Below are 19,899 nucleotides of genomic sequence, written 5' to 3'. Positions count from 1 at the left end.
GCTTCTCTGAAAAGTTGCATATCACGGAGGCTGTTCGATGCTAATGCAGAACGCAATAGGATGTTTTTGTGTTGGTTAAGGGCAGTCAGGTCTGGAGAGAACCAAGGGCTATATCTGTTCCTGGTTCTAAATTTCTTGAATGGGGCATGCTTATTTAAGATGGTGAGGAAGGCATTTTTTTTTAATAACCAGGCATCCTCTACTGACGGGATGAGATCAATATCCTTCCAGGATACCCAGGCCAGGTCGATTAGAAAGGCCTGCTCGCTGAAGTGTTTCAGGGAGCGTCTGACAGTGATGAGTGGAGGTCATTTGACCACTGACCCATTACTGATGCAGGCAATGAGGCAATGATCGCTGAGATCTTGTTTGAAAACAGCAGAGGTGTATTTAGAGGACAAGTTGGTTAGGATGATATCTATGAGGGTGCCCGTGTTTACGGCTTTAGGGTGGTACCTGGTGGGTTCATTGATAATTTGTATGAGATTGAGGGCATCAAGCTCAGATTGTAGGATGGCTGGGGTGTTAAGCATGTTCCAGTTTAGGTCGCTTAGCATCACGAGCTCTGAATAGATGATAGATGGGGGGCAATCAGTTCACATATGGTGTCCAGAGCACAGCTGGGGGCAGAGGGTGGTCCGCAGGCGGCAACGGTGAGAGACTTGTTTTTAGAGAGGTGGATTTTTAAAAGTAGAAGTTCAAAATGTTTGGGAACAGACCTGGATAGAAGGACAGAACTCTGCAGGGTATCTTGCAGTAGATTGCAACACCGCCCCCTTTGGCCATTCTATCTTGTCTGAAAATGTTGTAGTTAGGGATGAAAATGTCAGAATTTTTGGTGGTCTTCCTAAGCCAGGATTCAGACACAGCTAGGTGTTCTGGTTTGGCAGAGTGTGCTAAAGCAGTGAATAAAACAAACTTTGGGAGCAGGCTTCTAATGTTAACATGCATGAAACCAAGGCTATTACGGTTACAGAAGTCCTCAAAAGAGAGTGCCTGGGGAATAGGAGTAGAGCTAGGCACTGCACTGCAGGGCCTGGATTCACCTCTACATCACCAGAGGAACAGAGGAGGAGTAGGATAAGGGTATGGCTAAAAGCTATGAGAATTGGTCATCTAGAATGTCTAGAACAGAGAGTAAAACGGCGATGAAATAGCTTCAAGGAATAATGTACAGACAAAGGTATGGTAGGATGTGAATACAGTGGAGGTAAACCTAGGTATTGAGTGATGATGAGAGATATATTGTCTCTAGAAACATCATTGAAACCAGGTGATGTCATCGCATATGTGGTGGAACTGAAAGGTTGGATAAGGTATAGTGAGCAGGGCTAGAGGCTCTACAGTGAAATAAGCCAATAAACACTAACCAGAACAGCAATGGACAAGGCATGCTGACATTAAGGAGAGGCGTGCTTAGTCGAGTCATCATAAGGGTCCAGTGAGTAGAGGTTGGTTGGGGTCACGGCGATTCAGACAGCTAGCCGGGCTATCGGTAGCAAGCTAGCATAGGATGGAGGTCTGTGTTTTAGCCACCTCGTGCGTTTCCGTCGGTAGATTAGTGGGGTTCCGTGTGGTAGAGGGGATCAATCCAATTGGCAAAAAATATATAGTTATAGTGACCTAAGAAAAATTGTCCGATAGACTTATTCAGATAGCAGCCGATAAGACAGCTAACGATTAGCGGGCCGCAGATGTGCGTTCAGGTAAAGTCGCGACGGAGGTGCCAGTTGGATAACTCCCTCGGGCAGATAACGTCGGTAGTCAATCTTGAAGGCCCGGAGTGGCTCCGCATTGGCAGTAAAAAGGGTCCGGATAGGTGATTGTAGCCCAGGAGTGGCTGATGGAACTCTTCAGCTGGCTAGCTCCGGAATAATTGATGTTTGCTCCGGGATTGACGTAAGCCAATAGTCACACGGGTGGCAGCTAGCTAGCTGCGAAATCAAGGTGTAAATGTCCAGAGCTTGCGGTTGAAATCCGGGGATAAGGAGAAAAATAGGTCCGGTATGTTCTGGTCTGAGTCGCGTTGTACAAAAGTGGCGATAGATTATCGAGCTAAAGGAATAGCTGATGACCACAAACTGTGGTTAGCTGAAATACTAACGTTAGCCAGTAAATTGGGTAGCTTCTGGCTAGCTTCAGCTTAGCTTCTGGCTAGCTTCTGGCTAGCTTCAGGTTAGCTTCTGGCTAGCTTCTGGCTAGCTTCAGGTTAGCTTCTGGTTAGCTTCTGGCTAGCTTCTATTGTGGATTTTCAGATTTGAGGTAAATAATTAAAGAAAATTGTAATTGGTGAGACGGGTTGCAGGAAAGTGTTTTGAAGTTGAGTTTTTGGAAAATAAAATATACAAAAGATATGCGAAGAAAGGTGTAAATATATATATATACGGGACACGACAAGACAAGGACAAAGGACGTCTGACTGCTATGCCATCTTGGATGAGACCATATATGGTTCTATGTAGAACCCTTCTTGCTTTCCAAAGAATCCATCGTGCCTTTCAAAGAATCATCAGAAACCCCTTTCCTCCAAAAACAGGTCTTATGATGTTAAAGGCTCTTGGTAGAACCCTTTGCCTTACAAATAATTATTCTCTTCCAAAAAGGTTTATTCAGATCCAAACGGTTCTTGCAGATGCTGGGGGTTTTACAGCAGGGACACGGCTTAGTTTTTCCTAGAGGGGCTATGACAAAGCATTAAAATATCCTCTTCTCGTCTCCCAGCCCAGTGGGAAAGGAAAGCGTCTCCCTGAAGTCTACTGCATCGTCAGCCACCTGGGATGCTTCCACCTCTTCTCCAAGGTATAGTGTACTGTACTTCAGCCTCCTGGTTGCCACCTCTCATCCTGTTTCCCATCAAGCGCAGGATTCATGTTGGCAACTGTTCCATTGTTGGCTCATCTCTCTAATGTCTAGGCTACCTGCTGATCTCTCTGTCCTGCCGTGTGTGTGTGTCAGATCCTGGATGAGGTGGAGAGGAGGAGAGCCCTGTCTCCAGCCCTGGTCCAGCCCTTCATGAGGGCCATTATGGAAGCTCCGTTCCCTGCTCCTGGCAGACCCATCACCATTAAAACCTTCCTGCCCGGATCTGGTACTGCGGTAGGTCCTTGATTTTACGTTTGTCGCCAAAGAAGACTTACAATAATATTACATACAGGTGCCATGCAAACTGTTTGAGTTGAAGTTTTCTATGCTGCATCCGTTTTGTATTACTTAGTAAAATATGTCTCACTCTCCATTCACTTTGTCTCTCTCTCTCTCCTCTTCTCGTTCTCTTTCTTTCCATGTCACTCCCTGTCTGTTTCTCGCTCCCCCCTTCTTTCTACCCACCCCTCCACCTGTCTCAGGTAATGGAGCTATGTCGTCCGTCTGACTCTCGTCTGGAGCATGTGGACTTTGAGTGTCTCTTCTCCTGTCTGAGTCTGCGTCTGCTACTCAGGGTCTTTGGTTCTCTCCTGCTGGAACGTAGGGTCATCTTCACTGCAGACAAACTCAGGTGTGATGCCATTAGCCTGATAGGCTACTCAGCTACTGTATGGCAAAGTTAATAAGTAGAAAACAAAACAATGATGTATTATTTGACAATTATATTATATTTCAAAGCATCCCCAAAGAGGGTAGTGAAACTGGGACTGTGGATTTTATAGCTGAGAGGAAAGATACAAAACATAATAAACAGAGAAAATAAAATAGTGGCACAGCCTCATGGTTCAAATGTTTTTCTTCAATGTGACAGGGAGATAATGAGTGATGCCTGCTGTTGTGTTGATTCTGTCCCTTTTAGAAATTGTTTATTTCTCTTTGGAAAAAGCCTGTGAGAGCCAGAGATGAATAGGGCAACTGGGGTCAGTGTAGTAGAGAAGAGGTACGCAGAATGGAATGACATAGTTCTAGAGCTGGGTTCCCCAACTGGTGACCCACGGGTGATTACATTGATGGACATAAAAGACTGTAAAAGACTGTAAAAACAAAAGCAAATCAGCTTGAAGTGATTTTAATTGAGGAAATCTGTTCCAAAGTATTCCCACGCATAATAGAGAGATATACACTGAGTATACCATACATTGCACACACATCCAATGCTTCCCACAGTTGTGTCAAGTTGGCTGGATGTCCTTTGGGTGGTGGACCATTCTTGATACACACGGGAAACTGTTGAGCATTAAAAACCCAGCAGGGTTACAGTTCTTGACACAAACTGTTGCGCTTGGTTTGTCTTTCCCACACACCCTCTGAAAGGCAGATATACACAATCCATCTCAAGGCTTAAAAATCCTCCTTTAACCGGTCTTCTCCGCTTCATCTACACTGTTGAAGTGGATTTAACAAGTACCACCAATAAAGGATCATAGCTTTCACCTGGATTCAACTGGTCAGTCTATGTCATGGAAAGAGCAGGTGTTTTGTATACTCAGTGTACGTGATCATATACAAATGTAAGCAAGTTTGAAATGATTGGGTTTTAGTCAAATTTTATATCTGCTTGGGCTACTTATGGTCAATTTCCAGCTACATATTATTTGTAATTATGTTCCGGCCCCCTGACCATCCACTCAAAATCAAATCAAATGAAATGTCATTGGTTACATACACATATTTAAATCAAATCAAATCAAATTTTATTAGTCACATACACATGGTTAGCAGATGTTAATGCGAGTGTAGCGAAATGCTTGTGCTTCTAGTTCCGACAATGCAGTAATAACCAACAAGTAATCTAACCTAACAATTCCACAACTACTACCTTATACACACACAAGTGTAAAGGGATAAAGAATATGTACATAAAGATATATGAATGAGTGGTGGTACAGAACGGCATAGGCAAGATGCAGTAGATGGTATAGAGTACGGTATATACATATGAGATGAGTACTGTAGGGTATGCAAACATAAAGTGGCATAGTTTAAAGTGGCTAGTGGTACATGTATTACATAAAGATGGCAAGATGCAGTAGATGATATAGAGTACAGTATATACATATGAGATGGGTAATGTAGGGTATGTAAACATTATATTAAGTGGCATTGTTTAAAGTGGCTAGTGGTATATTTTTACATAATTTCCATCAATTCCCATTTTTAAAGTGGCTGGAGTTGAGTCAGTATGTTGGCAGCGGCCGCTAAATGTTAGTGGTGGCTGTTTAACAGTCTGATGGCCTTGAGATAGAAGCTGTTTTTCAGTCTCTCGGTCCCTGCTTTGATGCACCTGTACTAACCTCGCCTTCTGGATGATAGCGGGGTGAACAGGCAGTGGCTTGGGTGGTTGTTGTCCTTGATGATCTTTATGGCCTTCCTGTGACATCGGGTGGTGTAGGTGTCCTGGAGGGCAGGTAGTTTGCCCCCGGTGATGCGTTCTGCAGACCTCACTACCCTCTGGAGAGCCTTACGGTTGTGGGCGGAGCAGTTGCCGTACCAGGCGGTGATACAGCCCGACAGGATGCTCTCGATTGTGCATCTGTAGAAGTTTGTGAGTGCTTTTGGTGACAAGCCGAATTTCTTCAGCCTCCTGAGGTTGAAGAGGCGCTGCTGCGCCTTCTTCACGACGCTGTCTGTGTGGGTGGACCAATTCAGTTTGTCCGTGATGTGTACACCGAGGAACTTAAAACTTTCCACCTTCTCCACTACTGACCCGTCGATGTGGATAGGGGGGTGCTCCCTCTGCTGTTTCCTGAAGTCCACAATCATCTCCTTTGTTTTGTTGACGTTGAGTGTGAGGTTATTTTCCTGACACCACACTCCGAGGGCCCTCACCTCCTCCCTGTAGGCCGTCTCGTCGTTGTTGGTAATCAAGCCTACCACTGTAGTGTCATCCGCAAACTTGATGATTGAGTTGGAGGCGTGCATGGCCACGCAATCGTGTGTGAACAGGGAGTACAGGAGAGGGCTGAGAACGCACCCTTATGGGGCCCCAGTGTTGAGGATCAGCAGGGTGGAGATGTTGTTTCCTACCCTCACCACCTGTGGGCGGCCTGTCAGGAAGTCCAGGACCCAGTTGCACAGGACGGGGTCGAGACCCAGGGTCTCGAGCTTAATGACGAGTTTGGAGGGTACTATGGTATTAAATGCTGAGCTGTAGTCGATGAACAGCATTCTTTCATAGGTATTCCTCTTGTCCAGATGGGTTAGGGCAGTGTACAGTGTGATTGCGATTGCATCATCTGTGGACCTATTGGGGCGGTAAGCAAATTGGAGTGGGTCTAGGGTGTCAGGTAGGGTGGAGGTTATATGGTCTTTGACTAGTCTCTCAAAGCACTTCATGATGACAGAAGTGAGTGCTACGGGGCGATAGTCATTTAATAATTTACCTTAGCTTTCTTGGGAACAGGAACAATGGTGGCCCTCTTGAAGCATGTGGGAACAGCAGACTGGGATAAGGATTGATTGAATATGTCCGTAAACACACCAGCCAACTGGTCTGCGGATGCTCTGAGGACGCGGCTGGGAATGCCGTCTGGGCCTGCAGCCTTGCAAGGGTTAACACGTTTAAATGTTTTACTCACCTCGGCTGCAGTGAAGGAGAGCCCGCAGGTTTTGGTAGGGGGCCGTGTCAGTGGCACTGTATTGTCCTCAAAGCGGGCAAAAAAGTTGTTTAGCCTGTCTGGGAGCAAGACATCCTGGTCCGCGACGGGGCTGGTTTTCTTTTTGTAATCCGTGATTGACTGTAGACCCTGCCACATACCTCTTGTGTCTGAGCTGTTGAATTGCGACTCGATTTTGTCTCTGTACTGGGACTTAGCCTGTTTGATTGCCTTGCGGGGAGAATAGCTACACTGTTTGTATTCGGTCATGCTTCCGGTCACCTTGCCCTGGTTAAAAGCAGTGGTTCGCGCTTTCAGTTTCACGCGAATGCTGCCGTCAATCCACGGTTTCTGGTTTGGGAATGTTTTAATCGTTGCTGTGGGTACGACATCGTCAATGCACTTCCTAATGAACTCGCTCACCGAATCAGCATATTCGTCAATATTGTTGTTGGACGCAATGCGGAACATATTCCAATCCGCGTGATCGAAGCAGTCTTGAAGCGTGGAATCAGATTAGTCGGACCAGCGTTGAACAGACCTGAGCGCGGGAGCTTGTTGTTTTAGTTTCTGTTTGTAGGCTGGAATCAACAAAATGGAGTCGTGGTCAGCTTTTCCGAAAGGGGGGCGGGGGAGGGCCTTATATGCGTCGCGGAAATTAGTATAACAATGATCTAGGGTTTTTCCAGCCCTGGTAGCACAATCGATATGCTGATAGAATTTAGGGAGTTTTGTTTTTAGATTAGCCTTGTTAAAATCCCCAGCTACGATGAATGCAGCCTCAGGGTGTGTGGTTTCCAGTTTACAAAGAGTCAGATAAAGTTCGTTCAGGGCCATCGATGTGTCTGCTTGGGGGGGAATATATACGGCTGTGATTATGATCGAAGAGAATTCCCTTGGTAGATAATGCGGTCGACATTTGATTGTGAGGAGTTCTAGATCAGGTGAACAGAATGACTTGAGTTCCTGTGTGTTGTTATGATGATCACACCACGTCTCGTTAATCATAAGGCATACCCCCCCGCCTCTCTTCTTACCAGAAAGATGTTTGTTTCTGTCGGCGCGATGCATGAAGAAACCAGCTGGCTGCACCGACTACGTTAGCGTCTCTTGAGTTAGCCATGTTTCCGTGAAGCAGAGCACGTTGCAATCCCTGATGTCTCTCTGGAATGCTACCCGTGCTCGGATTTCATCAACCTTATTGTCAAGAGACTGGACATTGGCGAGTAGTATGCTAGGGAGTGGAGCGCGATGTGCCCGTCTCCGAAGCCTGACCAAGAGACCGCTACGTTTGCCCCTTTTACGGCGTCGCATAGGGTCCCCGGCTGGGATCAGATCCATTGTATTGGGTGGAAGGCAAAACACTGGATCCGTTTCGGGAAAGTCATATTCCTGGTTATAACGATGGTGAGTTCACGTTAATCGTATATTCAGTAGTTCCTCCCGACTGTATGTAATGAAACCTAAGATTACCTGGGGTACCGATGTAAGAAATAACACATAAAAAATCAAAATACTGCATATTTTCCAAGGAACGTGAAGCGAGGCGGCCATCTCGGTTGGGGCCATCTTTACAGCTGTAGCAGATGCTATTGCGGGTGTAGAGCAATGTTTGTGTTCCTAGCTTCCTAGCTCTGCAGTAGTATCTACCAATTCACAACAATACACACAAGTGTAAAAGTAAAAGAATGTAATTAAGAAATATATACAGTGGCTTGCAAAAGTATTCACCCCCTTGGCATTTCCCCCCTTTGGCATTTGTTGCCTTACAACCTGGAATTAAAAATGATTTTTTGGGCATTTGTATCATTTGATTTACCTTTCTCTGCAATTACAGCTGCAAGTTTCTTGGGGTATGTCTCTATAAGCTTGGCACATCTAGCCACTGGGATTTTTGCCCATTCTTCAAGGCAAAACTGCTCCAGCTCCTTCAAGTGGGATAGGTTCTGCTGGTGTACAGCAATTTTTACCTGTCTAGGATGAGCCTGCCGCTAGCGGCACTCCCCCCCCCACCCCCACTGAAAAGGCAGAGCCGCGATATTCAAAAAAAATATTTTTTTAAAATATTTAACTTTCACACATTAAAGTCCAATACAGCTAATGAAAGACACAGATCTTGTGAATCCAGCCAACATGTCCGATTTTTAAAATGTTTTACAGGGAAGACACAATATGTAAAGATGTAAATCTATTACCTAAAAACACATTAGCATAATCCACCATCTTTTATTTGTCCACCAACAACAGTAGCTATCACCAATTCGGCTAAACTAAGATATTTATAGCCCCTAACCAAGAAAAAAACTCATCAGATGACAGTCTGATAACATATTTATGGTATGCGATAGGTTTTGTTAGAAAAATGTGCATATTTCAGGTAGATGGCATAGGTTACAATTGCACCCACCGTCACAAATGGACTAGAATAACTACATAGAGCAACGTGTTTACCTACTTACTAATCATCAAACATTTCGTAAAAATACACAGCATACACTAATCGAAAGACACAGATCCTGTGAATACAGACAATATTTCAGATTTTCTAAGTGTCTTACAGCGAAAACACAATAAATCGTTATATTAGCATAGCACATAGCACATAGCAGCCCAGCATTGATTCTAGCCAAAGAGAGCGATAACGTCAACATCGCCAAAATATATTATTTTTTTCACTAACCTTCTCAGAATTCTTCAGATGACACCCCTGTAACATCACATTACAACATACATATACAGTTTGTTCGAAAATGTGCATATTTAGCCACCAAAATCATGGTTAGACAATGTGAAATGTAGCCCAGCTGGTGAGAAAATGTCCGTGCGCCATATTAGACAGTGATCTACTCTTATACATAAATACTCATAAACGTGACTAAAAAATATAGGGTGGACAGCGATTGATAGACAATTTAATTCTTAATACAATCGCGGAATTACATTTTTTAAATTATCCTTACTTTTCAATACAGTTTGCGCCAAGCGAAGCTACGTCAAAAAACATGGCGTCCTAAGCCACTAACATTTTTCGACAGAAACACGATTTATCATAATAAAAATTTCCTACTTTTAGCTGTTCTTCCATCAGTATCTTGGGCAAAGGATCCTTTCTTGGGTCTAATCGTCTTTTGGTGGAAAGCTGTCCTCTTGCCATGTGGAAATGCCAACTGCTTTCAGCATGAACTGGAAGCGTGCCCAGCGATTCACAGCGTTTCAGAAATAAATGTCCCAAAATCGCACTAGACGGATATAAATTGCTATAAAACGCTTTAAATTAACTACCTTATGATGTTTTTAACTCCTATAACGAGTCTTAACATGACCGGAGAAAGATTACTCCCAACACTAATGCTTGGAACAGGTGCGGGTCGGTGTCCTCCACGCGCATGACGCAGCTCCAAAAGAGTGACTAGCTACAGGGTTTTTTAATTTGTAGTGCCTGTGAACGCGCAATCGACCCCATTCAAATCGTCATCACGTAAAGGCATCCAGGGGAAGACGTAAGCAGTGTCCGTATACTCATAGCAATAACAGTGGCCTTTTAACTGACTCCAGATCAGGGGCCAACATTTCTGAAATCTGACTCCATGTCAGGGAAATTGCTGTAGAATGGGTTCTGTTCCACTTAGAGACAAAATTTCAACTCCTATAGAAACTATAGACTTTTTTCTATCCAATAATAATAATAATATGCATATTGTACGATCAAGAATTTTGTAGGAAGCCGTTTCAAAAATTACAAGATTACCATAAATAGTGACAACAGCGCCCCCAGCCTCAACAGGTTAAGTCATGCGACAGACTCTCAATTTGATTGAGGTCTGGGGTTTGACTAGGCCAATCCAAGACATTTAAATGTTTCCAAATAAACATCTTGAGTGTTGCTTTAGCAGTATGCTTAGGGTCATTGACCTGCTGGAAGGTGAACCTCCTTCCCAGTCTCAAATCTCTGGAAGACTGAAACAGGTATCCCTCAAGAATTTCCCTGTATTTAGCACCATCCATCATTCCTTCAATTCTGACCAGTTTCCCAGTCCCTGCCGATAAAAAACATCCCCACAGCATGATGCTGCCACCACCATGCTTCACTGTGGGGATGTTTGTCTCGGGGTGATGAGAGGTGTTGGGTTTGCGCCAAAAAGCTCAATATTAGTCTCATCTGACCAGAGTACCTTCTTCCATATGTTTGGCGATTCTCCCCCATGCCTTTTGGCGAACACCAAACGTGTTTGCTTATTGTTTTCTTAAGCAATGGCTTTTTTCTGGACACTCTTCTGTTAAGCCCAGCTCTGTGGAGTGTACGGCTTAAAATGGTCCTATGGACACATACTCCAATCTCCGCTGTGGAGCTTTGCAGCTTTATAACCTAACCCTGATCTGTACTCCACAACTTTGTCCCTGACCTGTTTGGAGAGCTCCTTGGTCATCACGGTGTCGCTTACTTGGTGGTGCCCCTTGCTTAGTGGTGTTGCAGACTCTGGGGTCTTTCAGAACTGGTGTTGTGTGTGTATATATACTGAGATCATGTGACAGATCATGTGACAATTAGATTGCACACAGGTGGACTTTATTGAACTAGTAATGTGACTTCTGAAGGTAATTGGTTGCACAATATCTTATTTAGGGGCTTCATAGCAAAGGGGATGAATACATGTGCACGCACCACTTTCCTGTTTTTTTGAATTTTTTAAGTAATTTTTTTCACTTCACCAATTTGGACTATTTTGTGTATGTCCATTACATGAAATCCAAATAAAAATCCATTTAAATTACAGGTTTTAATGCAACAAAATAGGAAAAATACCAAGGCGGATGAATACTTTTTGCATGGCAATGTAAATATTAGGATGAGCAATGTTTGAGTGGCGTTGACTAAAATACAGCAGACAACAGTAAATACATATGAAATGATTAACCCAGTACGTAAACATAATTAAAGTGGCTAATCAATTTATTTGTCACATTCACTAGAATACAACAGGTGTAGACCTTCCCTTGAAATGCCTACTTACAAGCCCTTATGAAAATATTAACTAAAGTAAAAAAGCAAAAGTAACACAATAAAATAAAAATAACGAGGCTATATACAGGGGGTACTGATACTGAGTCAATGTGCGGGGGTACAGATTAGTCAAGGTAATTTGTACATATAGGTAGGGGTAAAGTGACTATGTGTAGATAATAAATGGCGAGGAGCAGCAGTGGAAAAACAAAGGGGGTGTCAATGTAAATTGTCCGGGTGGACATTTGATTGATTGTTCAGCAGTCTTCATGGTTTGAGGGTAGAAGCTGTTAAGGAGCCTTTTGGACCTAAACTTGGCGCTCCGGTACCGCTTGCCATGCGGTAGCAGAGAGAACAGTCTATGACTTGGGTGATTGGAGTCTTTGACCCTTTTTTGGGCCTTCCTGTGACACTGCCTAGTATATAGGTCCTGGATAGCAGGAAGCTTGGCCCTAGTAATGTACTGGGACGTACGCACTACCCTCTGTAGTGCCTTACGGTCGGATGCCGAGCAGTTGCCATACCATGCGGTGATGCAAATGGTCAGGATGCTCTTGGTGGTGCAGCTGTAGAACTTTTTTATTTTTTTATTTAACCTTTATTTAACCTTTATTTAACCAACTTTTTGAGGATCTGGGGACCCATGAGAAATATATTGTGGGCCCTCTTCACGACTGTCTTGGTGTGTTTTGACCATGATAGTTCTTTGGTGATTTGGACAACAAGGAACTTGAAACTCTCGACCCGCTCCACTATAGTCCTGTCAATATTAATGGGGGCCTGTTCAGCCTTCCTTTTCCTGTAGTTCACGATCAGCTCCTTTACCTTGCTCACATTGAGGGAGAGGTTGATGTCCTGGCACCACACTGCCAGGTCTCTGACCTCCTCACTGTAGGCTGGCTCGTCATTGTTGGTAATCAGGCTTACTACTGTTGTATCGTCTGCAAACTTGATGATTGAGTTAGGCGTGCTTGGCCATGCAGTCATGGGTGAACAGGGGGTACAGGAGGGGGCTGGAGCATGCACCCTTGTGGGGCCCATGTGTTGAGGATCAGCGTAGTGGAGGTGTTGGTTCATGCTTTTACTACTTGGGGGCGGCCCGTCAGGAAGTCACGGACACAGTTGTACCGGGCAGGGTTCAGACCCAGGGCCTGAGCTTAATGATGAGCTTGGAGGGTACTATGGTGTTGAATGCAGAGCTGATGTCAATGAACAGCATTCTTACATAGGTGTTCCTCTTGTCCAGATGGGATAGGCAGTGTGCAGTGCAATGGTGATTGCATCATCTGTGGATCTATTGGGGCGGTATGCAAATTGAAGTGGGTCTAGGGTGTCAGTTAAGGTGGAGGTGACATGATCCTTAACTAGCCTCTCAAAACACTTCATGATGACAGAAGTGAGTACTACGGGGCGATAGTCATTTAGTTTAGTTACCTTTGCTTTCTTGGGTACAGGAACAATGGTGGACATCTTGAAGCAAGTGGTGACAGCAGACTGGGATAGGGAGAGATTTAATATGTCTGTAAACACTCCAGCCTGCTGGTCTGCACATGCTCTGAGGATGTGGCTAGGCATACTGTCTCGATGGCAGCCTAACAAGGGTTAATACGCTTAAATGCCTTACTCACGTCAGCCATGGAGAACGAGAGCCCAAAGTCCTTGGTAGTGGACCACATTGGTGACACTGTGTTATCCGTAAAGCAGGCGAAGGTGTTCAGCTTGTCCGGGGGCAAGAAGTCGGTGTCTGAGACATGTAATCCGTGATTGTCTGTAGACCCTGCCACATACGTCTCGAATCTGAGCTGTTGAATTGTGACTCCACTTTGTCTCTGTACTGACGTTTTGCCTGTTTGATTGTCTTACAGAGGGAATAATTACACTGTTTGTATTCAACCACATTTCAACCACATTCAACCACATTCCCAGTCACCTTGCCGTGTTAAATGCGGTGGTTCACGCTTTCAGTTTTCCGCAAACGCTGGTCAGAACGTTGAATAGACCTTACCACGGGTACTTCCTGTTTGAGATTCTGCCTATAAGAACGGCAGAGCAGAATGGAGTCGTGATCTGATTTTACCGAAGGGTGGGCGGGGGAGGGCCTTGTAGCCATCCTGGAAGGGAAAGTAACAATGGTCAAGAGTTTTTGTAGTGCGAGTACTACAGACAACGTGTTGATAGAACTTCATTAGTGTTTCCCAGCTACAAGGAATAAATATTTGACACCACACTTTCTCACTAGTGGTGAAAATACTCAAATACAAACTTTTTAAAGAGCAACTGATGGCAATAAACATCTTCTCTGGTACAAAATGGCCTATGTGTCATTAATATGAGTCATTAAAATATATTCTAAAAATATTCAAAATTGACTACAAAGTATAAATATATAAAACAGAGATTTGCGAGATATTTAGGAGAGTGTAACGGGTGTCGCTTTCCTCATCCTCAGATGAGGTGAGGAGAGAAGGATCTTCTGACCAAAATGCGGGTTCAGGGAAATATGCCATCTTTATTATATATACGAAAACTGATGACACGAAAACAAAACACTTTCAAAACATACAAAATAACAAAACGACGTAGAACGGAACCTGAACATAAACTCACATGACAAACGTAAACTCACGAACAGGAACGTTACATTGAAACGTACGAACAGCCAAACAGTCCCAATAGTGAATAACATCGAACACAACGAAGACATCACAGGAGACAATCACCCACAAACAAACAGTGAGAAATGCCCTACCTAAATATGACTCTTGATTAGAGGAAAATGCAAACCACCTGCCTCTAATCAAGAGCCATACCAGGCAAACCGAAACCAACATAGAAACAGATAACATAGACTGCCCACCCAAAACACATGCCCTGACCAAAAACACATAAAAACTAACATAAATAGGTCAGGACTGTTACAGTACCCCCCCCCCAAGGTGCGAACGCCGGGCGCACCAGCACAAAGTCCAGGGGAGGGTCCGGGTGGGCAGTTGACCACGGTGGTGGTTCCGGTTCAGGACGCTGTCCCCGCACCACCATAGTCACTCCCCTCTTCTTTCTACCCCTTCCACTGACCACCCAAACATTACCTTCCCCTAAATAAACAGCTAGCACCAGAACAAGGGGCAGCACCGGGACAAGGGGTAGCACCGGGACAAGGGGCAGCACAAAAACAAGGGGCAGCACCAGGATAAGGACCATCACCGGAATAAGGGGCAGCACCGGGACAAGGGGCAGCACCGGGACAAGGGGCAGCACCGGGACAAGGGGCAGCACCGGGACAAGGGGCAGCACCGGGACAAGGGGCAGCACCGGGACAAGGGGCAGCACCGGGACAAGGGGCAACACCGGGACAAGGGGCAGATCCCGGCTGAAGGACTCTGGCAGGTCCTGTTTGGACGGCTCTGGCAGGTCCATGCAGGCTGACGGCTCTCGACGCTCATGGCAGACTGACGGCTCTCTACGCTCATGGCAGGCTGACGGCTCTCGACGCTCATGGCAGGCTGACGGCTCTGGCTGCTCATGGCTCTCTGACGGCTCTGGCTGCTCATGGCTCTCTGACGGCTCTGGCTGCTCATGGCTCGCTGGCGGCTCTGGCAGATCCTGTCTGGTTGGCGGCTCTGGCAGATCCTGTCTGGTTGGCGGCTCTGGCAGATCCTGTCTGGTTGGCGGCTCTGGCAGATCCTGTCTGGCGGGCGGCTCTAGCGGCTCCTGTCTGGCTGACGGCTCTAGCGACTCCTGTCTGGCGGATGGCTGTGTAGGCTCATGGCAGACGGGCGGCTTTGCAGGCTCCTGGCAGACGGGCGGCTTTGCAGGCTCCTGGCAGACGGATGGCTCAGACGGCGCTGGGGAGACGGATGGCTCAGATGGCGCTGGGGAGACGGATGGCTCAGATGGCGCTGGGGAGACGGATGGCTCAGATGGCGCTGGGGAGACGGATGGCTCAGATGGCGCTGGGGAGACGGATGGCTCAGATGGCGCTGGGGAGACGGATGGCTCAGATGGCGCTGGGGAGACGGATGGCTCTGGCCGGATATGGCGCACTGTAGACCTGGTGCGTGGTGCCGGAACTGGAGGCACCGTGCTAATGACAAGCACCTTCCTACTAGTGCGGGGAGCAGGAACAGGGCACACTGTATTCTCAAAGCCTACTCTATCCCTGATGCGTGGTACCGGCACTGGTGACGCCGGGCTGAGGACAAGCACATCAGGATTAGTAGGGGGAGAATATACAGTGTGTACAGGGCTCTGGAGACGCACTGGTAGCTTAGTGCGTGGGGCCGGAACTGGAGGCACCGGGCTAGATACACGCACTACAGGGAGAGTGCGTGGAGGAGGAACAGGGCTCAGGATACGCACTGGTAGCCTAGTGCGTAGTGTATACACTGTAGGTACTAGGCTGGGGCGGGGAGGTGGTGCCGGAAATACCGGACCGTGCAGGCGTACTGGCTCTCTTGAGCATTGAGCCTGCCCAACCTTACCTGGTTGAATGCTCCCGGTCGCCCGCCCAGTACGGGGAGGTGGAATAACCCGCACCGGGCTGTGTAGGCGAACCGGGGAAACCCTGCGTAAGGCAGGTGCCATGTATGCCGGCCCGAGGAGACGCACTGGAGACCAGACGCGTTGAGCCGGCCTCATGACACCTGGCTCAATGCCCAATCTAGCCCTACCAGTGCGGGGAGGTGGAATAACCCGCACTGGGCTATGCACACGTACAGGAGACACCGTGCGCTCTACTGCGTAACACGGTGTCTGCCCGTACTCCCGCTCTCCACGGTTAGCCTGGGAAGTGGGCGCAGGTCTCCTACCTGCCCTTAGCCCACTACCCTTTAGTCCCCCCCAAGAAATTTTTGGGAGTTACTCACGGGCTTTTCGGGCTTCCGTGCAAGACGAGTCCCCTCATAATTCCGGTTACGAGCTTGATTCTCCGGCTTCCATCCACGTCTCCTAGCTGCCTCCTCATACCAGCGCTCCTGGGCTGTGGCTGCCTCACTCTTCTCACGAGAGCAGCGATATTCTCCAGTTTGCGCCCAGGGTCCTCTACCAGACAGGATCTCCTCCCAAGTCCAGAAGTCCTTGTTGCTCCGTCGATTCTTCCCATACCGCTTGGTCACATTTTGTTGGTGGGTGATTCTGTAACGGGTGTCGCTTTCCTCATCCTCAGATGAGGTGAGGAGAGAAGGATCTTCTGACCAAAATGCGGGTTCAGGGAAATATGCCATCTTTATTATATATACGAAAACTGATGACACGAAAACAAAACACTTTCAAAACTTACAAAATAACAAAACGACGTAGAACGGAACCTGAACATAAACTCACATGACAAACGTAAACTCACGAACAGGAACGTTACATTGAAACGTACGAACAGCCAAACAGTCCCGATAGTGAATAACATCGAACACAACGAAGACATCACAGGAGACAATCACCCACAAACAAACAGTGAGAAATGCCCTACCTAAATATGACTCTTGATTAGAGGAAAATGCAAACCACCTGCCTCTAATCAAGAGCCATACCAGGCAAACCGAAACCAACATAGAAACAGATAACATAGACTGCCCACCCAAAACACATGCCCTGACCAAAAACACATAAAAACTAACATAAATAGGTCAGGACTGTTACAGAGAGAAAAAAATTGTCACAGAATGAAGGGTAACCATTAATGTTTTTTGGGGGTTGGGTTTATTTCAATCCTGCTCACATGCCCGCAGCACCCAATTAATCATCAATTTGGACCGCAGCGGCATGCGACCCGAACGTATTGCCCATGTACATTACACAATGTACATGGGACAATATTTTTCAATGTCAATAGCTTCATATTTCAATGACTTAACCTCAAACCAAATATCAATTTAAAAATGCATATACAAAGATTGAAAGCATGTAGCCCTTTCCTGCAGTCAAATGACCAAAATAATAAACTTTTTTTTTATCCGGTGTTTCTATGTCAAACAGTTTTGTTATAGTTCAGTCTTCTGTGATCTATATAGTGTAATATTGGAATGCAAACAAAAAATGGAATACAAATCAACTTTATATCTGACATGGTACAGGTGTTTTTCTTTTTGTTAAGCCCATAACCATGTGTGTGAGGTGTATACTTTTGTTTCAAAGTAGATTTGTTTAAGACTACCAAGAAACACTGTGACCCTGATTTAGCCCACTGCAGTAAAATGCTATTAATGAGACAACTAAAAGGTGTGCAACTATTTACATTGTGTAATTTATTGATGGTCCCTAACTTGCCTCGGAGCTAGACGTCCAAGGTCAAACCAGCTCTGCCACGGTCACACACCAGCAGACTGAAGCTAATTGGCAAAATAAGTTGCCTAACCCAGGCAACTTCAAGACAGGTTAGACTGTTTAAAGTTAGTCTTTCACCCTTCCAGATAACTCTATACTGTTTTTTCACAGTGAATGTACAAACGCTTGCCACATACGAACACACACACACACACACACACACACACACACACACACACACACACACACACACACACACACACACACACACACACACACACACACACGAGGTCACCCACATTAAACCAAACCCCCAAGACAACTTTCATTTGGCTACGGTCGTGGCTGCTGCATTTCTTAATGAGCAAGCTAAAAAACTAGGCCAAATCATGACCCTTTTTTAGTATGCAGCAAAGAATACAGTGAGTATATCATGAAACCTGTTGTGATTCAACTTGAAGGATAACTAACTAACTGTTTTAACTTGAATCACTTACCATTTCTCTTCTCTGCAGTACTCTGTCTCAGTGCTGCCATGCGGTGGTGGCTCTACTCTACCCGTTCACCTGGCAGCACACCTACATCCCCGTACTGCCCCCTGCGATGCTGGACATAGTGTGTACCCCCACCCCCTTCATCGTAGGGCTACTGTCCAGCTCCCTCCCTCAGCTCACAGAGCTACCCCTAGAGGAGGTGAGAATACAACCCCTGTCTGGTGGTCGAATCTCAACAGGAGAATATATGTACTGTAGATATGTTTTGGGGTGCTGTAATCCATAAGGAATTGAAGTTTGCTGCTTTCCCTACTCTACAGGTGCTGGTGGTTGACCTTGGAAACAGTCGCTTCCTCAGACAAGTACTGTTTCTTCACTGATTACCCTGAAAGACACACATTTAGCCTAGTTCTGGACTCAAATGCAGCTTCATTGAGTACACTTCAACTAAGTCTATGATATTTAGCTAATCATGTATACTGTATTTCTCTTGAATTTCCATGTCAGCTGGATGATGAGGACTCTATCCTGCCTTCTAAACTCCAGTCAGCCCTAGAGACAGTCCTGGAGAGGAGGAGAGAACTGGCGTCAGAGCGAGGAGGAGACGGTCTTAATGGTACAATTATACTGTTGCGATAACCCGCGCAACTGCTGCAGTAGAGAACCAGAGAGAAAATTGTCTCCTTTGATTACTTGTGATTGGCCGACGACAACAATGCCATTTTTGTGAAAAACCTGAGCAGCAGCATAAAATGGCACTAGCATCTGGCTCTGTGTGCCGTGGCAAACAAGTTAGGAGATCAATGGAAGATGAACTAAAATGACGGAATTAAAGTTAATGAGAAGGATAGGCTACAATGACCAAGAGCCAACAGGTAGGCTGCTACTTAATACTCTGAATGAAGTTGTTGTAATTGTGTAAGATGGGCAAAGAGCAGCCTATGTAGCCTCAGTTAGACTACCCTACTAGCTAGGTAGCTAGTTTACGTAGCTTTTCTTCTGGGTTTGATGCAGTCAAAACAGTTACTATGTAATCAGATTGATGATAAATAACCTAGCTTTGGCAGCTAGAAGTTAGTAACTAGTGTGATTCAGCTTGGTTGCTGCTGTCTCTCTCCCTTCTCCAAGCTGCCTGCACCTCACGCTACTTACACACACTCCATGCACAGCGCCTCCCCCGCCTGCTGCTAGAATACCTCTCTCCCTCGGGTCCCGGCTTGTGCATTAACAGCTTAAGTTAATAGCCTACCTTAACTTCAGTCAAACGCTGAGTCTCAAATAGCCGACTGTCCCTAATAGCCGGGCAACGGCACACATTTCAGCAAATAAACGCCTCTTTCAAATAAACAGCGGCAAGTAAGAACTGCTGAAATGCACAGTCAAAGAGGAGAATAAATATTCTGTCAAGGAAACTTATTTTTCCTTCTCGAAATAGAGGCATATTAAGACAAAAGAAATGTGACCGTGTGTAAATGATAACGCATTAGTGCAGGAAATGATAGTCCTCTGTGGCTCAGTTAGTAGAGCATGGTGCTTGCAATGCCAGGACCAGGAAAAAAAATTATCCACTCTGGATAAAGCATCTGCTAAAAGACAAAAATGTAAATTAAGAAATTGATAAAAATTC

General features: G+C 45.7%; 1 protein-coding gene across 1 annotated transcript in view; it reads left to right on the top strand.

The window, feature by feature from the left end:
• The window catches only part of LOC129838433 (DENN domain-containing protein 2A-like), a 59,943-nt gene that overhangs the window by 36,421 nt on the left and 3,623 nt on the right, over positions 1–19,899 (top strand). Inside the window, exons 12-17 of the mRNA XM_055905377.1 lie at positions 2,722–2,799; positions 2,956–3,096; positions 3,345–3,493; positions 18,294–18,471; positions 18,593–18,634; positions 18,780–18,888. Of these exons, the coding sequence (XP_055761352.1) occupies positions 2,722–2,799; positions 2,956–3,096; positions 3,345–3,493; positions 18,294–18,471; positions 18,593–18,634; positions 18,780–18,888 (697 nt within the window). The remainder of the gene's footprint in view (positions 1–2,721; positions 2,800–2,955; positions 3,097–3,344; positions 3,494–18,293; positions 18,472–18,592; positions 18,635–18,779; positions 18,889–19,899) is intronic.

The sequence above is a fragment of the Salvelinus fontinalis genome, chromosome 39, assembly GCF_029448725.1.
Source record: "Salvelinus fontinalis isolate EN_2023a chromosome 39, ASM2944872v1, whole genome shotgun sequence".
In the NCBI taxonomy this organism is placed as follows: Eukaryota; Metazoa; Chordata; class Actinopteri; order Salmoniformes; family Salmonidae; genus Salvelinus; species Salvelinus fontinalis.
The sequence above is the reverse complement of the archived record's forward strand: the minus strand, read 5'-3'. Positions and strand labels throughout refer to the sequence as shown.